This window comes from Rhea pennata, chromosome 3, assembly GCF_028389875.1.
Source record: "Rhea pennata isolate bPtePen1 chromosome 3, bPtePen1.pri, whole genome shotgun sequence".
In the NCBI taxonomy this organism is placed as follows: Eukaryota; Metazoa; Chordata; class Aves; order Rheiformes; family Rheidae; genus Rhea; species Rhea pennata.
Window position 1 is genome coordinate 45,756,005 of NC_084665.1, and position 18,449 is coordinate 45,774,453.

At 37.6% G+C, this 18,449-nt stretch overlaps 1 protein-coding gene across 1 annotated transcript; it reads left to right on the top strand.

Moving 5' to 3' along the window:
- The first annotated feature begins 8,691 nt into the window (after window positions 1-8,691).
- Window positions 8,692-14,899, top strand: LOC134139246 (sulfotransferase 6B1-like). The gene is made up of 7 exons (XM_062573664.1): window positions 8,692-8,908; window positions 10,509-10,645; window positions 11,294-11,383; window positions 12,036-12,162; window positions 13,100-13,194; window positions 13,708-13,864; window positions 14,769-14,899. Exons 1-7 carry the CDS (start codon window positions 8,707-8,709, stop codon window positions 14,897-14,899), a joined length of 939 nt encoding a protein of 312 aa, XP_062429648.1. The 5' UTR covers window positions 8,692-8,706.
- Window positions 14,900-18,449: the final 3,550 nt, after the last annotated feature.

Genomic DNA, 18,449 nt, shown 5'->3' on the forward strand with positions numbered 1-18,449 from the left:
TCCCAGGAATACTTTTCTCCTGCTAGTTCCCAAGTGGAGAAAGAAATCGCATAGTTCAGATGCAGAGTGCAAGTGCTGGACCTTCCCCTCACCCCCCCCCCCCCCCACAGAATAGGGATGTTTTTTAATCTCTTTTAAACTTCCAGACTAGGAAAGAGAGCTTCTAACAAATCTACAGTTCACTTTAGTAAGTTTTCTTCTGCAAGTCAGTTCCCTATAATAGCAGCAGATTGCTTCTGCTCCCTGCTCTGTGAAGATGCTGCATTAATATTTCTGTAGAGGAAATATAGTTCAGGAATCAGCTATTTAAACATTCAGTACTCTTTTCTCATCAGAGTGTTTCCTTAGACCAGCTGTTTATCTGCTCTTCAAAGCAGTCCGTTTCTCTCTCATCCTACAGTTCTCCAACCTAATGGGTTTGGAAAAGGGTAATATTTTGCATTCTACCGCTTTTCTTCCAAAGCTTGCTTTTAGTCAGTACATTTCAAATTAACTGGAGATCACTTTGTTAGCAGGAACTCCACTGGAAGGAAAGACAAGTATGAGAGGATAAAGCCTAATGAGTAAAACAATGGTTTTCCACAGTATGATCTGGGTTGTATACAATAAGCCCTTTACCAAAAAACTGTGTTATGCAGCCCAGACGTCTTTGTATGAGATAATAACTGTTCTTATTCTAGACCTCAAAGCTTCAAATAAAATCAAGTAAAAACCATTGTAAACAATGAGATGTCACCAACCCATTGAGGAATAGGGTGTGGGAAAGCCTAGGTGAGCCAGCAAAGCTAGTTTAAGCATCCCCCATTCCACAGGAAATCAAGGATCCCAGTTACAAAACAGCCTTTGTGGCTGATCACAGAACAGAGTCCCCAGCATGGGAACGACACTGGAACTAATCAGGAATAAAAAAGTTATTTGTTACCTTGTCATTGCACATTAGCAGGAATCCTATCGCCTTGTGGCTGATTTTTACTCCATGTTATTCCGATAAAGTCTGCAGAGTTACAGCTGTTATAAGATTGATATTCAGATGGCTACACAGGCTTCAAGACATGGTGAAATGGATTCAAAACTGGACCAGTCCCAGGTGTCCATCCTGTCTAGCCACTCTGAAGAACTCTGCCTTCTCAGACTGGAGGCAGTGAGGGGAGACAGTGAACTGCCAGGAGGATCGAGCCCCTGAAGCAGTTCCTGACCTGTATCCCAGGTGCATCCAGAAAACTGTCATCATTTTAAGGATACTTTAAAACAGGATGCTAAAAGCTGTACATATTCAGGTGCTTCATCATTAACTGTATGAGGGCAGCAATAATAGGTATTGGCAAATAATAGTAGAATAATAGGTATTGGCAGAAAAAGACTTCAACTAATCTTCTAAAGTTATAAAAGTCTTGCCTTTTCCCAGCTTTGTGTGGAAATATATTTCAGGCATATCTTAGTATGTTTGGTGAGCTGTGCTATTTACTCACTATTTTAGTATCTTTTGTGTTTGGAGATAAACCCCCCTCATACTTACACAATGAAACAAATCTCAACACAGTAAATGCACTTGAATTAGGAAATGTGAAAAGAAAGATGAAAGCTAAGGGATATTGTTAGGATCAAAAGGGAGAGTGGTGACAATGAGGCAGCCCTTGAGACTAAGAAGGAAGGAAGGGGAAACAGAAAGAGGGAGAAGCTTTCATGTTTTTATATCTGTGTTTTTCTTGAGATCAAAAAGGACTGTGCATTTTGATTAACTTTAAGATATAAAAGTTCCCCAGAATGGAATTTTGAAGAGAAAATTGTCCAGTGCAAGGTATACCAAGTGAAATATGAGCTCATCTCATAAGAATGACTCTGGAGGTAACAATGGAATCCAATTAGAGAAAAAAAGAGTCAAGGAGTCCTGCTGGAGCTCGAAACATAGATTGGCAGGATGAATCAAACCTGCTGAAGATCTGAAAAAAGTAAGAAAAAAAGAAGCAAAAACCATGAGGGAAAAATACACTTTTTTTTTTTTTTTTTTTTTTTTATTGAAGGAGGAGGGCAAGAAAATGATAGAACATGGAAAAAATGGAGAGAAAGAATTCTCCAGAGAGTTTACAGTGAGCACTTGACATCTAGTCCACAGTGGAACGTCTTCAGCAGAGCTCCTCAGTTACTGAGCACTCCCAGGAGACAGGCCAAGAAAAGCTGAGTGGCTGCACAAGTGGACTAACCTACTTTGCTCTAGGGCTGAACTGGGGTTCAGGGCTGAGATGCATTGCCTGGGCACTGCAAGGGAATGTGAATTAGTCTGGTACATACATCTCTACAGAAATATCTCATTATTCATGAGCACTGGATTTTCTTGGGAACAAAATAAGGCACAAGAATTTCTCATTTGCAAATAATGCAGTGCCGCGTGAGATAGGAGAGGAAAGACAGGCAGTCATGAAGTAACTGTGCTCAGGACAGGAAAGTCTGATTATATGGCTACTACATGACTTACTGGGGAGCCCTGTACTGAGAGGCAAACTTTTCTAGCCTGTGTCTAGCAAGGCTTGGAGTGTCCATCCAGCATCAGCTTGTCCAAGCTGACCCCTGAGGAAATGATTCATGAGCTCTTCATGTATTTCTTCTGGGAAAAAACTTTTTGCTAAGGCACAGAGCAGTATGACCCAAGACAGCTTAGGTCTAGTGCTACATGCAGAGTGCTAGGAAATACAGCACAGACATCTGCAAAACCTCTGCAGGGAGCCACCTCATATCTCTTAGGGTTTGTTAGCCATGATGATGCCAAAAAGAGTTATGCTGCTAAGATCATCTTGGAAGCAACTCAGCAGTGTCTGAGCTTGTAACCGTTGTTCCAACACTAGCTACCATTAATCTTCAGTCCGACTAAACTGCACATAGGTAGTTGAGAATTGGGTGTTTCTAGAGAAGAGACGCACAATTTACTGTTTTCTTCCCTGTTTCCTTACATCAGCTCATCTCTTCTGTAGCCCTATCTGCACTCCCATGGCAGAGCTCTATGTCTTCCTCCTACATCCCAAACCTCAGTCCCAGCTGTACACAACAGAGACCTTGTCCCACTCCAAAATGCACAGAGCAGACCACGTTCAGCTTGCTTAGTCCTCCAGTCTAAGGAACTTAGGAGAGGTGAAAAAAAGTGGTAGGGCATGGGCCAAGATTGAAAACTGGCTGATGGTGCCCATGTGTTGGCCTTGTGGCCAGCTAATCAGCAGCTGAATTAGCCCACAGGCCATTAGCTGGCAGTTCTACTTTAAATTTTCCAAAGGATTAATTTACAATGTCCATTGATGAGGACTTAACAAAATCCATGGAAAAGCATGTTTTGAACAAAAAAAAAAAAAAAAAAAGAAAAAAAACAGAAAAGATTTGTAGCTTATTTTACCTGACTTTCTAATCCTCATAGAACAATATTCAAATAAAACTAATTATCTTTCACAAGTTAAGTGAAAGAAACAGAAAATGATCTTTAGATAAGAATTAAATTATCTTCTCTCTGTGAAAACACATGTTTTCGACTAGGTTTATGACCCCAGCTGGATATTTCCAGCTCTTCTAGGAATACACTCACTTATGTCTCCTGTGGCCTACTGAAAAAGTTATATTTGTTTTGATAATCCTGATTTGTGTGTTGCAGTTCATATATCTAAAATTAGAATGATAACTATTTATTGCAAAGAATGTGACATGAGTAATTTTTTACTTTTCTTAGGCATTTGAATAACCTGTTTCAAGATATGTACTTAGTCAGTTTTGTCTAACGTCTAGTAGACTTGTGTTTTAGGTATGGCCACATATGCATTTCTACATTACACTTTGTGTATATGACATAATTACTTCTGTATTTCTGTATTAAAGATTCCAGAGCTTCGACTATTTCAGGGGCATAGAGCACAATGGGATTAATGATGGGTTTGCAGGCAGCAGGAAATATATTGTTTTAGCAAAACTCAGAAAGTTCTTCAAAATATCAGTGAATGTTTCGTAAGGCTTTGACATTCTTTTTGTTTCCTGCTGCCCCTCTATCCCCTTTCCTCCTTTGCTTTTGATGCCATATTCTGTGGATGTACAGTGGAGCAACAGGTTACTTTTTGACTGGCATTGTGAATCAGGTCACTGACCTGACTCCTCCTTTTGCAACTTCTTCTTTATTTTTTTGCCTCCTCCTCCTTTTTTTTTTATTTTTAATTAATATCACCAATATTGATGGAAAATAGATCAGGCCTACAGAATAAAAACAAAACAAAAAAAATAAAACACTCCCACCAAGGAAATGCATTTCTTTTGGTGATGGTTTGAGGAGTTTGTTAACATACAGCTTGAATGTGCAGATTAGTATGAAAAGGCGATTACTCCAGAATTCTGTGACAAGAAATGCTTTGTCTTTTCTGGCACACCTGTCCTCAGGACCCAGTAAATAATTAACAGGAGGGAGAGAGCAGTTAACCTTTGTATTTGTACTTTGGCCACTAGCCAATGTATTAATAGAGATGTTGAAAGCTGGGGAAAATTGCTTATTTCCTACCTTGTTCCAGCAAAGGGATTAAAAAAGTGGAAATTCTCCAGAGATAGCAAAGCTGAGGCTGAAAAGAGCTGTGAGAATTAAGTTTAGAAGAGACAAATGAGAAACTTTGGGTAGCAGAAAGCAGAGCTGGGTATACTTTTGTATTTTTGTGTTTTGACTGTTGTCTAACGTGATATGATAAGCCTAGGTCTGGGAAGATGAGCTTAACTGAGAAGACTCTACTGTTTGGAAGAAAAATCAAAAAGTGAAAGAGGATTCTGCATAATTCTACAAAGGATTACATCTCAGGAAAAAAAAAAACAAAAAAAAAAAAAAAAAAAAAAAAAACAAAAAACCCCAGTATTTTATAGGGTATATAAAATGACCCTAGATCACGTACAGAGGATTAATTCTTTTTCATCTCTATTTCAGTATGTCCTGCTATCATGTACTCTTGATACTTGACAGTTGCCCTTCTGGAGTCCCCTCAGTTAAAATTCGAGGGACATACAGGTGTGAGCTATTGATAAGATCAAGGGCTCACATACTGCTAATTCATGGATCCCAGATTTTAACAGAGTTTATATTAGGAACATGGATGTGTGGACCAAGATTAATTCTACATTCTCTTAAAACTGGACAGCATAATAATCTTTTGAACCATCAGATCTTGTAAATGTCAAAATAGGAAGATCTATGAAAATTTTTTAAGTTAATTCATATCTAATTCTGAACCTAATATGTAGAAGATTGCTATAGCATTAACATAAGGGCACATGCATACAGCACAATAATGGTAAAAAGTGGTAAAAAGATTATGCAGCCACCAAATAAGATGTTCATACCCAAGTAAAGATGTCCTTGGGAACTCAGTTCTTTTGCTTAATCATTTGAATGGGGTCTTTCTTTATGGTGGTAAAGAAGGACTCCAGCAGTTTTGGGAAACTGAGAGGTATAGAGCTGGGCATGTTTCTTGCAGTGGTAGTTTACCAAGCCTTCACTTACAGACCTTCAAAGCAAAGCAACTAATACACTCTCTGGAGTGTTTCCATCTAGAAGTGTAATTGGGTGAGGCTGGTTGATTTTTAACTAGAAAAACTATTTTTTTTTAACTGAATTTATAAACAGTGATTTATTCCTCATGTTGTCGCAACGATTAGTTTATCTAAGGCAAGTAGCATTCCACGATATAGAAAAAATTGAGGAGGGTGAACTTTATTGAAATCAACCGAAGAAAACACCTTTGAGCTTTAGAAGGAACAGGACTTCATTCAGAGTAGCAGAAGAGAGAAGTAAGTATGGTTTATAGTCCTTTCTTTGCTGTAATCCCACTCCCAGTAAATCCCATCCCCTCAGCTGAAGAATCATATCCTATCACCCCAGTCTCTGTCTGGAGGCTTTGACTCCCCTCTGATAAAGCACAGGCTAAATTATTCAGGGGGGGAATGACCACATTTGGCATTTCCATGATAGAGCCCAATTCCACTTTATGCTCTGCTTTTCATGGACTCAGTTGTAGGAGCCAGGGAAATGTTCCCCCAGGGTTGATGGATTATCAGAGGGATATTGGGATAGCTGCATGAATGCATCAAGGTCCAAATCTTAAATCTGATGGAGTCATTTTGGAAGACTAATCTATGGAAGACCTTTCCAGAGTCTGACAGAGATGAATGCAGTTCATAGCAATAATTACAGAGACATACTTTTTCCCATTTAACATCTGAGTGCGCAATGTCTTGAGTGTATGTTTGGAGGCTGCTTTGGTGTTTCATTTAACAGAAAATGGATCCACATAAGCAGAGCAGCTCACTAGGCAATTGTCATCTGGTAGTGTCTTGCAGCTATCACAGGAAAGGTCACCAATTTCTTTCTTCAAAGCTCCACGATCAAGAGAGATCAGGTCTGACACTTTATGGGAAGTCAGGAACCTTTAGAGGCATTGTGGTCACTTGAATAGCAAATACTGTTAATCTGGAAATTACCAAATCCTTTAATCTATTCTTAATCTCCATGTTTTTAAAGCTGCTTCTTAGAAACGTTAAACCAGCTGATGTTTTCCTGCAGTCTCCTCTTTCAGGATTTGGCAGGATCGGAGGGTCTTTCTTATGTAACATGTACAGTGCAAGATATAGTCCTCCCATCTCTCAGCTAAGGTGTTATAGCAGATGGCTGTATCAAAGGCTCACATTACTGAATCTTAATCCTGCTATTTTTGCCAAAAAAATTTAACTCTACTCATAATCTCTTCTTGTGACTTAGGTCTTCTAATTGGTTTTTCTACACTAATACTGTTTTGTTGGTTCCTAAGGATAAAACATGCCTCCAAAGAATAATTGGCCTGATTGCCTTTTGTGGCAAAAAAAAAAAAAAAAAAAAAAAAAAAAAAAAAAAGCTGGAAATTCTCTGGATTTTCTGTCTCAAACTTTTTCCAGAATATTCTGTCAGGAGTGGTGTGTGGGAGTGAAATGAGCTGTTTCCATCACGGCAATCCTTGTCCACGTTGTTGTCTGAGATATCAACCTTTTATATATGTTTTTTCTCTTTTTCTCTTGATTAAGGAATGCCTACTCTCACTACCCTTCTTTTGCCAGTAGGTAAAAATCACACTTAAAGAGATTTTTTTTAGCTTTAGTCCATGACAGTTTCATACTAAGGGAAGGTAAAAATAAATAAATAAATAAATAAATAAATAAATAAATAAAACAGGCTTTCATGTTTTGCTAGTGTGTCTGCTTACACATAAAGAATCAGCACATATATATGAGAATATTTCATAAAACAGTGACTTCTAGCAGAAATACTTTATATTACCCCAAATATTGTACAAATCCTTCCAACACTTTAGATAGCAAATTAGTCCTTTAGTTTCTTTCTACTGCAGCCAGTACAGCTCCTGCTTATGCCAGAGAAGTGACTGCAGACGGTGCCAGCTGGCTGCACTTTGGTGCTACCCATTTCATTCTACAAATGGATGAGAGAGGAGTCATATGATGCCCACTTGGTTCAGACACCCTACGCACTTCAAAAGTCTTTATATACTGACACAGCTTTACAGAAAAAAAGAGATAAAAGGAAAAGCATAAGACTTCTATTGACTAATCAAAATTGATGTCAAAATGAGAGCTAGTTCTGCCTGCCAGCACTGCAGCATACCTCAGTGCCCAGGCATGAATCCCTACGGGTGAGCAAATGGTAAGAGCATGCAGGTGCTCAGCTGCTAGCCCTCTTGCTTGGAGTGCCTGAGAGAAGACAGAGATAAGAAAGAATGAAATTTAGATGCTTGTCATGAATTTTTTGGGGGGAAATATATATATTTTTTTTCATTCCTCTCTTCTTTGTGGCCCATTCTTATGTGACTCACATACCACTAAATCTGGGCCTCATTGTAGTTTTTCTAGTGAGATCCATGGAGTCAGAGGTTCTTCACCTGAAGGGCATTATAGATGCTTATTATGATAACTGAGGCTATTATCAAATCAGTAATGATGAATCAGCATTAAACAATGATTGAGATAATCAAGGAAATAATGTGTATAAATTAATCATTCTTAGGTAAACTACAGAAGGCTGAAGTTTAGTATTGCAGTCCAATTAGAAGAGAAAAGCAATGGCAAAGAGTGTACTAATGCTTGTGCCTTCCCATGCACCAGCTGAAGGGAGCAGCTGGCCACCATCACAGGACAGTCCACAGCTCACTAACACAGTGAACACTCTCCCGTTCTCAACACTTTTGACCCCAATTTGGTGAGCATGACGAGTTATATAACAAAAGATCCCAGAAGAGTGAATACCAAAAAGAACAGAATTGCCATGAGGAATTTGATTACGCAATTTAAACCCTAGTTATACTGAGTGTTCTTCTATTTTGAAATATTATGTTCACAAACTCTGTGCTGCAATTATTTGTAGATTTTTGGTATATGATACTTTGAAGTTAGATGAGAATGTTAACCTAAGATGCAATTAAACTTTCTAAATTTTCTTGTTATTTTCAACTTCTGTTGATTTCAAAGTGTTCGGGTGACTTAATATCTTTGTCTGGAGTTACGTATTATTTTACGGTTTCAGAAAGAGTAGTAAACTGTTCACAGGATGTAAAAAAGAAAAAAGAAAAGAGAGGAAAAAAAGGCCCTATAAAAGTAATCTGTGATTCTCCTTCTCTGCATAGCATTTCATACTGTGAAAGAACCTGTGTGTGAGAGAGAAGAATGGAGAAATCAAGGAAGAAATTTGTTGATCTGATAGATAAAGCAATAGTTGCTGCTAACACAATGGACCGTGAAGAGCTACTTTTTTCTTACAAGGGGATTCTCTACCCTACTACTATTTGCAGTCCTGAAGTATTCAGAGCCATGGAGTCCTTTGAAGCAAGAACTGATGATGTCATTTTGGCAGGATACCCTAAATCTGGTGAATATAGTTTGCTTTCTTCATTAAAAAAAAAAGTTCTTTAATGAGAAGGAAGTATGTAGTATTTAGAATTTTCAGAAAATTTTGTAAAATTATTTTTTTCTCCAAAAGCACAATGAAGTATGAAGATATCATATACAGAATTTTTCAAATGAATGGAAAAATGGCATCTGACATTCTTTGATAAAATGTATAATATTTTATTTTAATTTAAAATTTATATTTATGAATAAAAATGCATGAACTGGAGGGAATCACAATATAATTCTCATACCAGAAATAACTAGATCTGCTGACATTACAGGTTCTGCTCTTACAGTTGTGTTTGTAAAGCCCCTAGCTTTATATTTCTACAGACAACTGACCTTCTGATGTCTTCATGTGCTATGTTGCATATTCTTTAGCTTTTTTCACACAGATATCAAGAATATCTGAAATTCGTAACTATGAAAAAATTGTTTTCATAATAGTCTGAAACGGTTGCACTGACCTTTGACTATCAGGAAATCAAGAGGAGATCTTTGCTGGGGTTGCTAGTTTATACTACATCTTTGCTGCTTTTACCTGAAACTGCTTTTACCACTACACTGGTCCCTGTCAGAGCTAAAGATTTGGATTAGATGAGTCACATATCTATTTTAATGTAACTCTTTCTCTCCTTGTGCAGTAGGATGTCTACAGTAAATAGTAACATTTTAAAAATTTGAGAAGTGTTTCCTGCTTTATCATGCTCTCTTCTCTAAGACGTGCTATACACCAAAATGTGGCCATTAATACTGTAATGGCAAAGATGTAGAAACTCCATGTCCAGAAGTCAGGAAATGATAAACTAAAGGTGGGAGTTCTCTACAGGCCCTCTTTCATGCTGTGAATAAAAATATAATTTATATATATCAGAAATGTCACTTTAAAACCTTAATTTTTGGATATAACCCAGCATATTAGCAGAGAAAATGGTCACACAGCACAATTTTTGGATCTAGATTTGCTCATTTTTTAAACTGTTAGAGGAGAAGATGCAGATGTGTGTGTATCCATATATCTATATATACATATATATATATATATATGTACACACATATGGATACCTGCAAACACCTAAACATACATGGGAGTGATAAAGTGAGTTGTTCAGGGTTCACTCAGCTTTATGTGGTTTTGTGACTGAGGAGGAGTATATTCGTGTTTTGTGACTCATCTTTCCTCCCAGAATAATCCTACATAGCATGTGAGAAACCATATATAGTATACTAGGTGCTGAGCTACAGGTTTACCACCCCAGTCTCCACTTGTATTTGTCACAATAAAAAATCTATTACATTGGTACCCTAGTGATTCTTCTCCCTTTTTTAAGTTAAATTATAATACACAGGTTACTGTTACTTAGTCATTTGAGTTGGAGAAATGTACCCTTGTAAAGGGAGAAGGTATTTTCAGTACTCCTGAGGAGTGTTCAGGTAATCAGCTATGACTGTATTACACGAAAATGCATCGGACAACTCGCCTGTTAGGACTAACCACCTCTTGAATCTCCTGGCGAATCTATTTCTGCTTATTCCAAAGGTTTCACAAATAATTCTGTGTTTTTCTTCCCCTTCAGGTACAAACTGGGTAGGTCAGATCTTAACTGATCTGGTCACTATATCTGAAAAGAAAAATCAAGATGAAGAAAACAGTGTAAATGAGGAAGAACTAGAATTCCCTTACCTTGAAATTGGAGATGTTGAAAAATATGAGGTGGGCACAGAATACTTATTAAAGTTGCTAAAATTCAGTGTTTCAAATACTTAATATATGGTATGTTAAATATTCCACTCTTTGATAAGATCTCTGACCATTTCTCTATAGACTGCATCTGCCCAGGATGAATCTGATGTCTTGCAAATGCTGAAGAATTTCACATACTATAGAGGGTTTGAGAGAAAGCAGGAACTACTGAAATTCATTGTAGCACATTTTATGTTTAGGAAGTTTTATGAAAAGTCAAATAACATAGGAATAGCTTTTGTTTCTTCCATTAGCTCCTCCTCCTCACCTTTTCTCTTTCATTACGATCCTTTAGCTTTCACCTCCTGCCAGTTAGTCTACTTCTTCTCTTTAGATTTGATCCCTCATGTAAACACATTAAATCCATTTATCTGAAGAGAATTAGCAATGGATAATCTTTCCAGATGTTCCTTCTCTGGGGCTTTTGCAGATTAGAGCTACTCAGTCCAGTCCTCTGAGATCCCAGGATAATACCTAGCAAGCATAAGTACTTCTATTAGCCAAAAACTGTTGATAAATTTAACAAAGAAATGTTTTACCATAGTAAGATTTTATCATGGAAGAGAATATGTCTACTAATCGAACTATCCACTTTCCTTCTTCCAATTCTTAATAAAGCGAATGAACAAATTAACTTCTCGAAGAGTTATACTTACTCATCTCCTTCCTGACAATCTTCCCAGGTCAGTCTTCAAAAATAAAGCCAAGGTGAGTGCTGATTTTAATGTCTTGTAAGCACACATCCTAGCAGACTTTTAAAAGCCAACTTAGTACTTCATTGCTAATTTTCAAAATCACTACTACACTTAATAAATGCTTAGGTCAGACATTTGTAAATGTGTGCTAAATAACTGCCATTCATCTTACCAAAAGTCAGTGAATCCTGACAACAACAACAAAAAAATGGTGTGTCCATCTCCACAAGGGATATGTGAGGGAAAACTTCAGTACTGAAAGATATTTTGACATGGCTTCCTGTATAAGGCTTTATATGGTGTTGTCAAAAGTGAGGGTTTCAGCATTATGTTTTAAAGAGAATTTGTATTTGTGTGATTTTTTTTCCCCCACCTACCCAAATAATGAATGATGCTTATATTGAACAAACCAGGCTTAAATTCTGCGTAATTAATTTGTTAACCTGGAAATGACAATTTAAAAATTACAGGCAATAATCTTCACAAGGCAATGAAGTAAAATGAAATATTTCACCTTCTAGATTTAGAATAAAATTGATACTTTTGCAAGTAATATATGAGGCACAATACATTTCCCAAACTGCTGTTATGAAGTAGATTGTTACTATCTTTATATAGTGGTTTGTTACGTCTTACTTTAGAAATAACATATTTTAATTTTCTAGATATTACTGCTAATTCGCAATCCAAAGGATGTAGCTACCTCTTTTTACCATTTTTCCAATGGCTTATCTTCTATTCCCTCCTATGAGACCTGGAACGATTTCATCACGGATTTCATGATTGGGAGAAGTACAGTATATTCTTCTATTTGTGTCAATTATTCAGTGCTTCGAATTTGTTTGGGCCAAGTCTAGTGTATTACAAAGAAAGTCATCCTCCCCACCCCAGTTTCAATCTGCAGAAGTTCTACAGTTTGGCATATGCCATGACCAGCAGAAGGAGGGTTAACTAGGGTCTCAGCCTGGGTTAGGGAACTCTGCAAGGTGGCTTGAGCTCTTTGGTGGACTCGCATCTGAGAGTCCACTGAAATATTGACAAGTTTCAGCATATGTCTGAGGCATGCAAGCATGAAGGTGGCAGCTGCTAGGCTGGGCTTCTGAGGGCTTTCTCTGGCTCCTTGTTCTTGCCCCTGTGGGTCATAGCTACTCTTTGCTCCTAGCCACATGCTTCTGCCCTGATGCTATTCCCTTTATTGTTCCAATACGGATGGTGCTGTGGATGTGAGATATGATGTGGGGCTGGACAACAAACCAGCTCAGGGAGCACATCTGGCTTTAAAACAACCCTATAAAATGAGTGAGAAAGGGAGTGGGCCCCACAGCAGTTTTGCCAGCACAACTAGGGTCACACAAAACTGGAAACACACACCTTAGGATGTGAATTGCTAAAAAAACCCCACACCTGAGATGGGATTTTCTGTGGAGGTGCTCACAGAAGTGCTGAGCCTTCCCTGCTGACCTCCTGAGAAGGCAGGTCCCTCAGAGCAGCACTAAGCTGGTAAGGAGACCTATGCTGCTGGCATTAGCCTTAGGGCCAAAGAAAATCTGAATAGTGTGGAGCAAAATGCCATAATTCTCACAGAAGGAAATAATGTCCTTGGCACAGAAGTGATTAATAATGCCAGTGCCTGAGTGAAGAACCTGAGCAGTAGAAATTGGTTTATATTGTAAGAAGCATGTCTAATCTTCATTTACTCTTTGTCTTAAGATTATTTTCTTTTATTTAGTGCCATGGGGATCCTACTTTGATTTCGTTTCTGAATGGAACAAGCATGTTGATGATGAAAACATCATGCCTATAACTTATGAAGAGCTGAAAGAGGTGAGGTTAATATTTAACAAATAGTTTTTACTTTGAAGAGCATTTATTCCTAAACCAATTAACTATTATATTCAAATAGTGTGTTCATACTGTATGATACAAGATGAAATAGATTTCTGGATTTGGGGAGGGCAGAATGAAATTCGAACGTAAGACTTTTTAAATTTTATATATGAAAATAGTTCTTGTTTTCTTGTAAGTCATGGTATAGGCCAAAATCATTGTAAATCTATATTCCAAATAATTCTTCTTTGGAGCTCTTATATACTCAACACTGTTGATCTGGCTCAACTGTAAATCATTTATGCTTGTTTGTGATCTATAGGAAGATAGCTTATATCTCTTCTGTAACAACTGTGGAAATATGAAACACCAAGTATTGGTTCAGTCCTACTGAACTCTGTGAATAGTTTATATACGTAGCCAGCAGAGAAATGCAGAAAAGTGAAAACACTTTGAAAAGGAAACTGCATTTTGTTCATATGATGTGATATGTTACTTTCTTCTTTCCAGAATCAGGTCCTAGGAGTGAAAAATATAGCTGCTTTTTTTGGAATTTCCCTGACTGAAGAAGAGCTTCAGAGTGTTACAGAGAGGAGCAGTTTCCAGTCTATGAAGGAAAACTCACTGAAGACCCATGGGGCACTGGGCAGCATCCTCTTTCGTAAAGGTAGGGGGCCTCAAAAGGTCCAGAGGGGCAAACACCAGTCTCTGAAGACCTTGACTCACCCATCATCAGCATCTTTTTTGCAGACATGATGTTAGCTACACATTAGCACCAATCACATTCTCAGTTATGCTTGAGAAGACTAGTCAAGGAAAATGCAAATATTAGAGGGCCACAGATGAACATCGGGAGAGAAATACCGACTGAAAGAGTAGTCTTGTGTCTGAACTCCTTCTCAGGTCCAACACCATTGTGTCATTGTCTTCTAATAGGTGTTTACTTGAGCATGACTTACTCTTTAAAAGCAGACAAACTGGGCCAAACTCAGAATGGTATAACCACACTTTTTAGGAGTGTGTAGGGTCTCTAGGAAGGGCCACTGCTAACCCCCGTTCACTCCAACCTGCAAGAAAGTTGAAGTAAAACAAAAGGGAACTACTTTTGCAGTCTAATGCAGAGGACACTCAGTCCGGGCCCGGGCAGGCCTAGGTGGCAGAGACTACTACTGCATTTTACATTGAAAGATTTACTGGATAAAAACACAAGTTGTCAGCTGAACAGAAACACAGCTCTGCTTCCTTCCAAGTGACAAGTCTAAAACAATTGCTCATGATCTTTCACCTTGTCAGTCAGAACTGTCTGAAAAAATCACTGGGAAATAGTCCTTTGAGAGTTTTTTTGGATATAGGCATCTGAAAAAGAGTTTAGGTAGTCAGATCTCTTTCCTTATAGCAGTTTCACATAATTGTAACTCCACTGACTTCACAAAGTTATATTGGTGCAAAAATGACTGAAGTTTTTTCTTGAAGAATGGAGCAACTCCACTTAATGTATGATAGAACAACAGATCTAACTAATAAAAATATGCAAATTCTTGTTTTTCAAGATTTTCTTTGCTTCTCTGAAGGTGGTGTAAGTGACTGGAAGAGTCTTTTCAATGAAGATCAGAACCAGGAAATGGACAAAGCATTTGAAGAACACATAGCAGGAACTAAACTGGGTGCAAAGTTGAAGTATGAAGTATACTGCAAAACCTGAAGCATGAAAACCCGATACGGTTAGCACAACAGCTTTCCACTGTGCTCTCTGATCCTCTGAATGATATGAACTAGAAAACCAGCACAACAATGAATAACAGGCTTTTGGTTTAAATGTGACATCTTTGGCTTGCTTTGATTACATCCATTTGCTGAATAAGATGGTAATTAATCATATTCAAATAAACTTGACAGCCCTGCTTCAGTAGCTATCACCTGGAAGGATCCACTTCTCTTTCCAGCCAAACTCCATCTTTCTAGACTACATAAATGCAAAAAAAGATCATTAGCAAAAATATGGATCAGACATAACCTTAATTAATGATGATATGACTCTTCCCTATGACTTCAGAATAAACAGGATCAAAGCTAGATTGGGGGGGAATGAAGATCATTTCTAAGGATTTATTTTTTTCTGAATGCATAATTTCAAGCTGGGTTTCAGATTACAGGCTGGTGTTAAGAGGCAGGATACACTAACAGGCATTGTTTTTATACTCAAGCACAAATAATTTTCTCTTTGTATCAGAAAAATCTCCAAAGGATCTCTTTTTAATATTAAATAGACACCTGCTCCACTGAGGACATCAATTTTTTCACCTGTACAAAGGTTAGTAAAAAGCAAAATCATGACATTTATATCTTTTCCTTGGATTTGAAGAGATTTCTTAATCTATATACCTGTGTGCCTTTTCTAAGGCTGCTTTTATGTTTTCCATGTTAAACCATAAAATGGAAAGATAAGATGTAATGAATATCAGACCTGAAGATGATATTCCCTAAGACTCTGGTCAGTGGAACAGTCTTACCACAAAAACTACTGTTAGCATCCTCTCTGTTCATTCCTGAATTAACAAAAGTGCCCTCAGTTAAGCTTTGACTTAATGTTTAAGCATTGAAATAGATTAACTTTCAAACTGAAAATTCTCTGAAGCTCAAGATGCCAAAATTCTCTGCAACTGGCTGTATTGAAAAAATTAGTGTGTTAAAGGTGATGGTATGAGACATTAACACATCTAACTACTTTGTGCCAGCATTGATATTTGGCACTGGGACACACTATTTCAGACCTGCCCAGGGAAAAACAGAAAATGATTTTTTTAGTATACTTGAAGTTTTTTTAAAAAAAATCCATCACCTAGTAGACAATAAGTAAAAATAAATATGCCATAGGAAAGGATAAAGTATTCCATGTCTTTTTGCTTCATTCTTCTAAAGGTGGCTACTTCTGTCCAGATGTGTAGGAATGCAGTGTTCCTCAAAGGAATAAGAATGCAGACGTAATAATGAATAAAATATTTAGAAAGCTTAGATGGATTCAAATCAATAGAATTTAATCAAATTTGCTATAGATTATGTAAAAGACCTGACTTAAGCCATCTCTGAGCCACTAGAAATTATTCAGAAAACTCAAAAAGGTACCAAATGCCTGGGGCAGGGCTTACATAGTAGATACATAATTAAATACATTATATATACATAATTAAAAATGTGAGGAAGAAAAATCAAAATAGGTCAGTCACTTTAACTTGATACCTGGAAAGTTACTAGCAGAAATTATCAGGCAATCAAACTTTAAACATTTTAAGGACAGTAAGGTGGTAAAAATAAACCATGTCAAACCCATTTGTGTTCCTATTTTAGAAGATAACTTCTTGAAAAAAGCACAGGCAGATGATGTGATAGATCCTAGCATCAGAGAGGCTCTGAAGTTGTAGCAGAAAAGACATAGTCTAGGTCAACAGATTCAGAAGAACGGAGTCATATGTGGAGATGGCAACTTACCAATGGGGTTGTGAAACAAACAGAAGTTGAATTAAAGCACTGAAAGTAGAGTTGTGTTCTGAGAAATTCAGACAACAGTGACCGGGGTGACCAGTATCCTCTTATCTACATAGCTGTTATGAAACTGGTTGTAATAGTGTACTTGTGGTCCAATTGCGTGTACTGGATCATTGCAAAACAAGGAGGAAAAATCAAGAAATATTCTTTAGTAGTGGGTTCTGGTCATATTCAACATTTTCTTAATGCCCTGGTAGACAGAATAGCACTATATAATGTATGATGCATGACTGATGTTTAGGTTGGAGGATCAGAACAGAGGGCTTTAAATACAGGGGACAGTGGGGATACAATTCAAAATATCATGAAAAATTGAAGGGGATACAATTCAAAATATCATGAAAAATTGAAAAGAAGGTTGGAAATCATGAAGTTCAGTTTCAGTAAAATGCTACATTTAGGAAAAAAAACAAATGCACAAAAAATGCTACATTTAGGAAAGAAAAATCAAAGACACAAATACAAACCAGTTAAGCAGCCATCTACAGAAAAGATCTGAGGAATTGCACTAAGCAAGAATTAACATGGTGAGGGCACTGAGAAGACAAAAAAAAAAAAAAAAAGTCATCTTCTATTTTGGTCTAGAGTAACAGATGGATCATATGTAAGACAGGCAGTAATTATTGCAGTCTATGGTTTCAGATCATCCTAAACTGCAGCATACTGCCAAGGGAGGCTGTAGAAAAGTTTAACCGAACAGAGATATTGGGCAGGAAGCTGCAGAGATAACATAAGCATACTTGATGCTTCAGCAGTACAGAGGAAGGACTAGCAAATCAATTCCTTTCTATCAGTTCCCTTCCCAATCTAAATTTTGAGGCAATTTGGAACAGATTAGCTTTCCATGCTCTTCCTGGTTCCCTGTTCAAGAAAACCCAGAGCATTGTTTGTGTGAATTTTTCTTGAATTAGTCAGAACATTGCCACCAGACACTTCAATTCAAGAAACAGGCAAGATTCTGTCAAATCTGCCTTCTTTTTGAGAATTTTTTTCCCCAGTTAGATCCAAAATGTACTAGAGTTATGTTCTTTATTCTTGCTGACTGAATCTCACTGTGGTTTCATGACAGCTTTTGGCTTTTTGGACAGATCCTGCAAGAGAACCTTCACTTGCAGGGAGGCTTTCCAGATACCCTGGGCTTTGAACAGAAGGTGTGTGATTCAGTCAGTGTTCTTCTTAAGTCCCTAGTGAATTATTTTGAGTGAAACTATCCTCCAAGGATTTTTTTTGTGTTATCAGTTAGCTATAAATTAAATGGGTCAGAAGGAGGCATTAAAATGCTATTGAACCAGTTAGATCAAAACTAGCTTGGGTATGCCTACCTACGTGAACTGTACACATGCCCTTGCAAATCTGATGGAAGAACAGCCAACAACCTGTTCCTGCAGTCTATCCTCTCCAGTGTTATACCAAGACCATAGGTTCAATCACCTTCTGCCCTTATGCTCTCCCCTTGAAGGACAGAGCTATTCAGAGCAGTAAATCTCAGGTGCTTTTTCTCCATCAGAGGCACTCCACGGTCCCATGTATTCAGTGGGGTAAAGGAGTAGGGAAGAGAAGGAAGGCAAGGATCACCTGTCCAAGAAAAGAAAAATAGAACGCTTTTCTCCTATCTAATCTTTTCTTTTTATCTATTTTTATCTATGATTCCTGAAATGGAATTCCTTTTTCACTAAATAGGATACTTGCATTGTATTTCTATCCACTTT

Coding starts and splice junctions, on each gene's coding strand:
- LOC134139246 (XM_062573664.1), top strand. CDS start 8,707: ATGGAGAAATCAAGGAAGAAATTTGTTGATCTGATAGATAAAGCAATA. Junction 10,646..11,293: donor GAGATGTTGAAAAATATGAG/GTGGGCACAGAA, acceptor TTCTTAATAAAG/CGAATGAACAAATTAACTTC. Junction 13,865..14,768: donor CAGCATCCTCTTTCGTAAAG/GTAGGGGGCCTC, acceptor GCTTCTCTGAAG/GTGGTGTAAGTGACTGGAAG.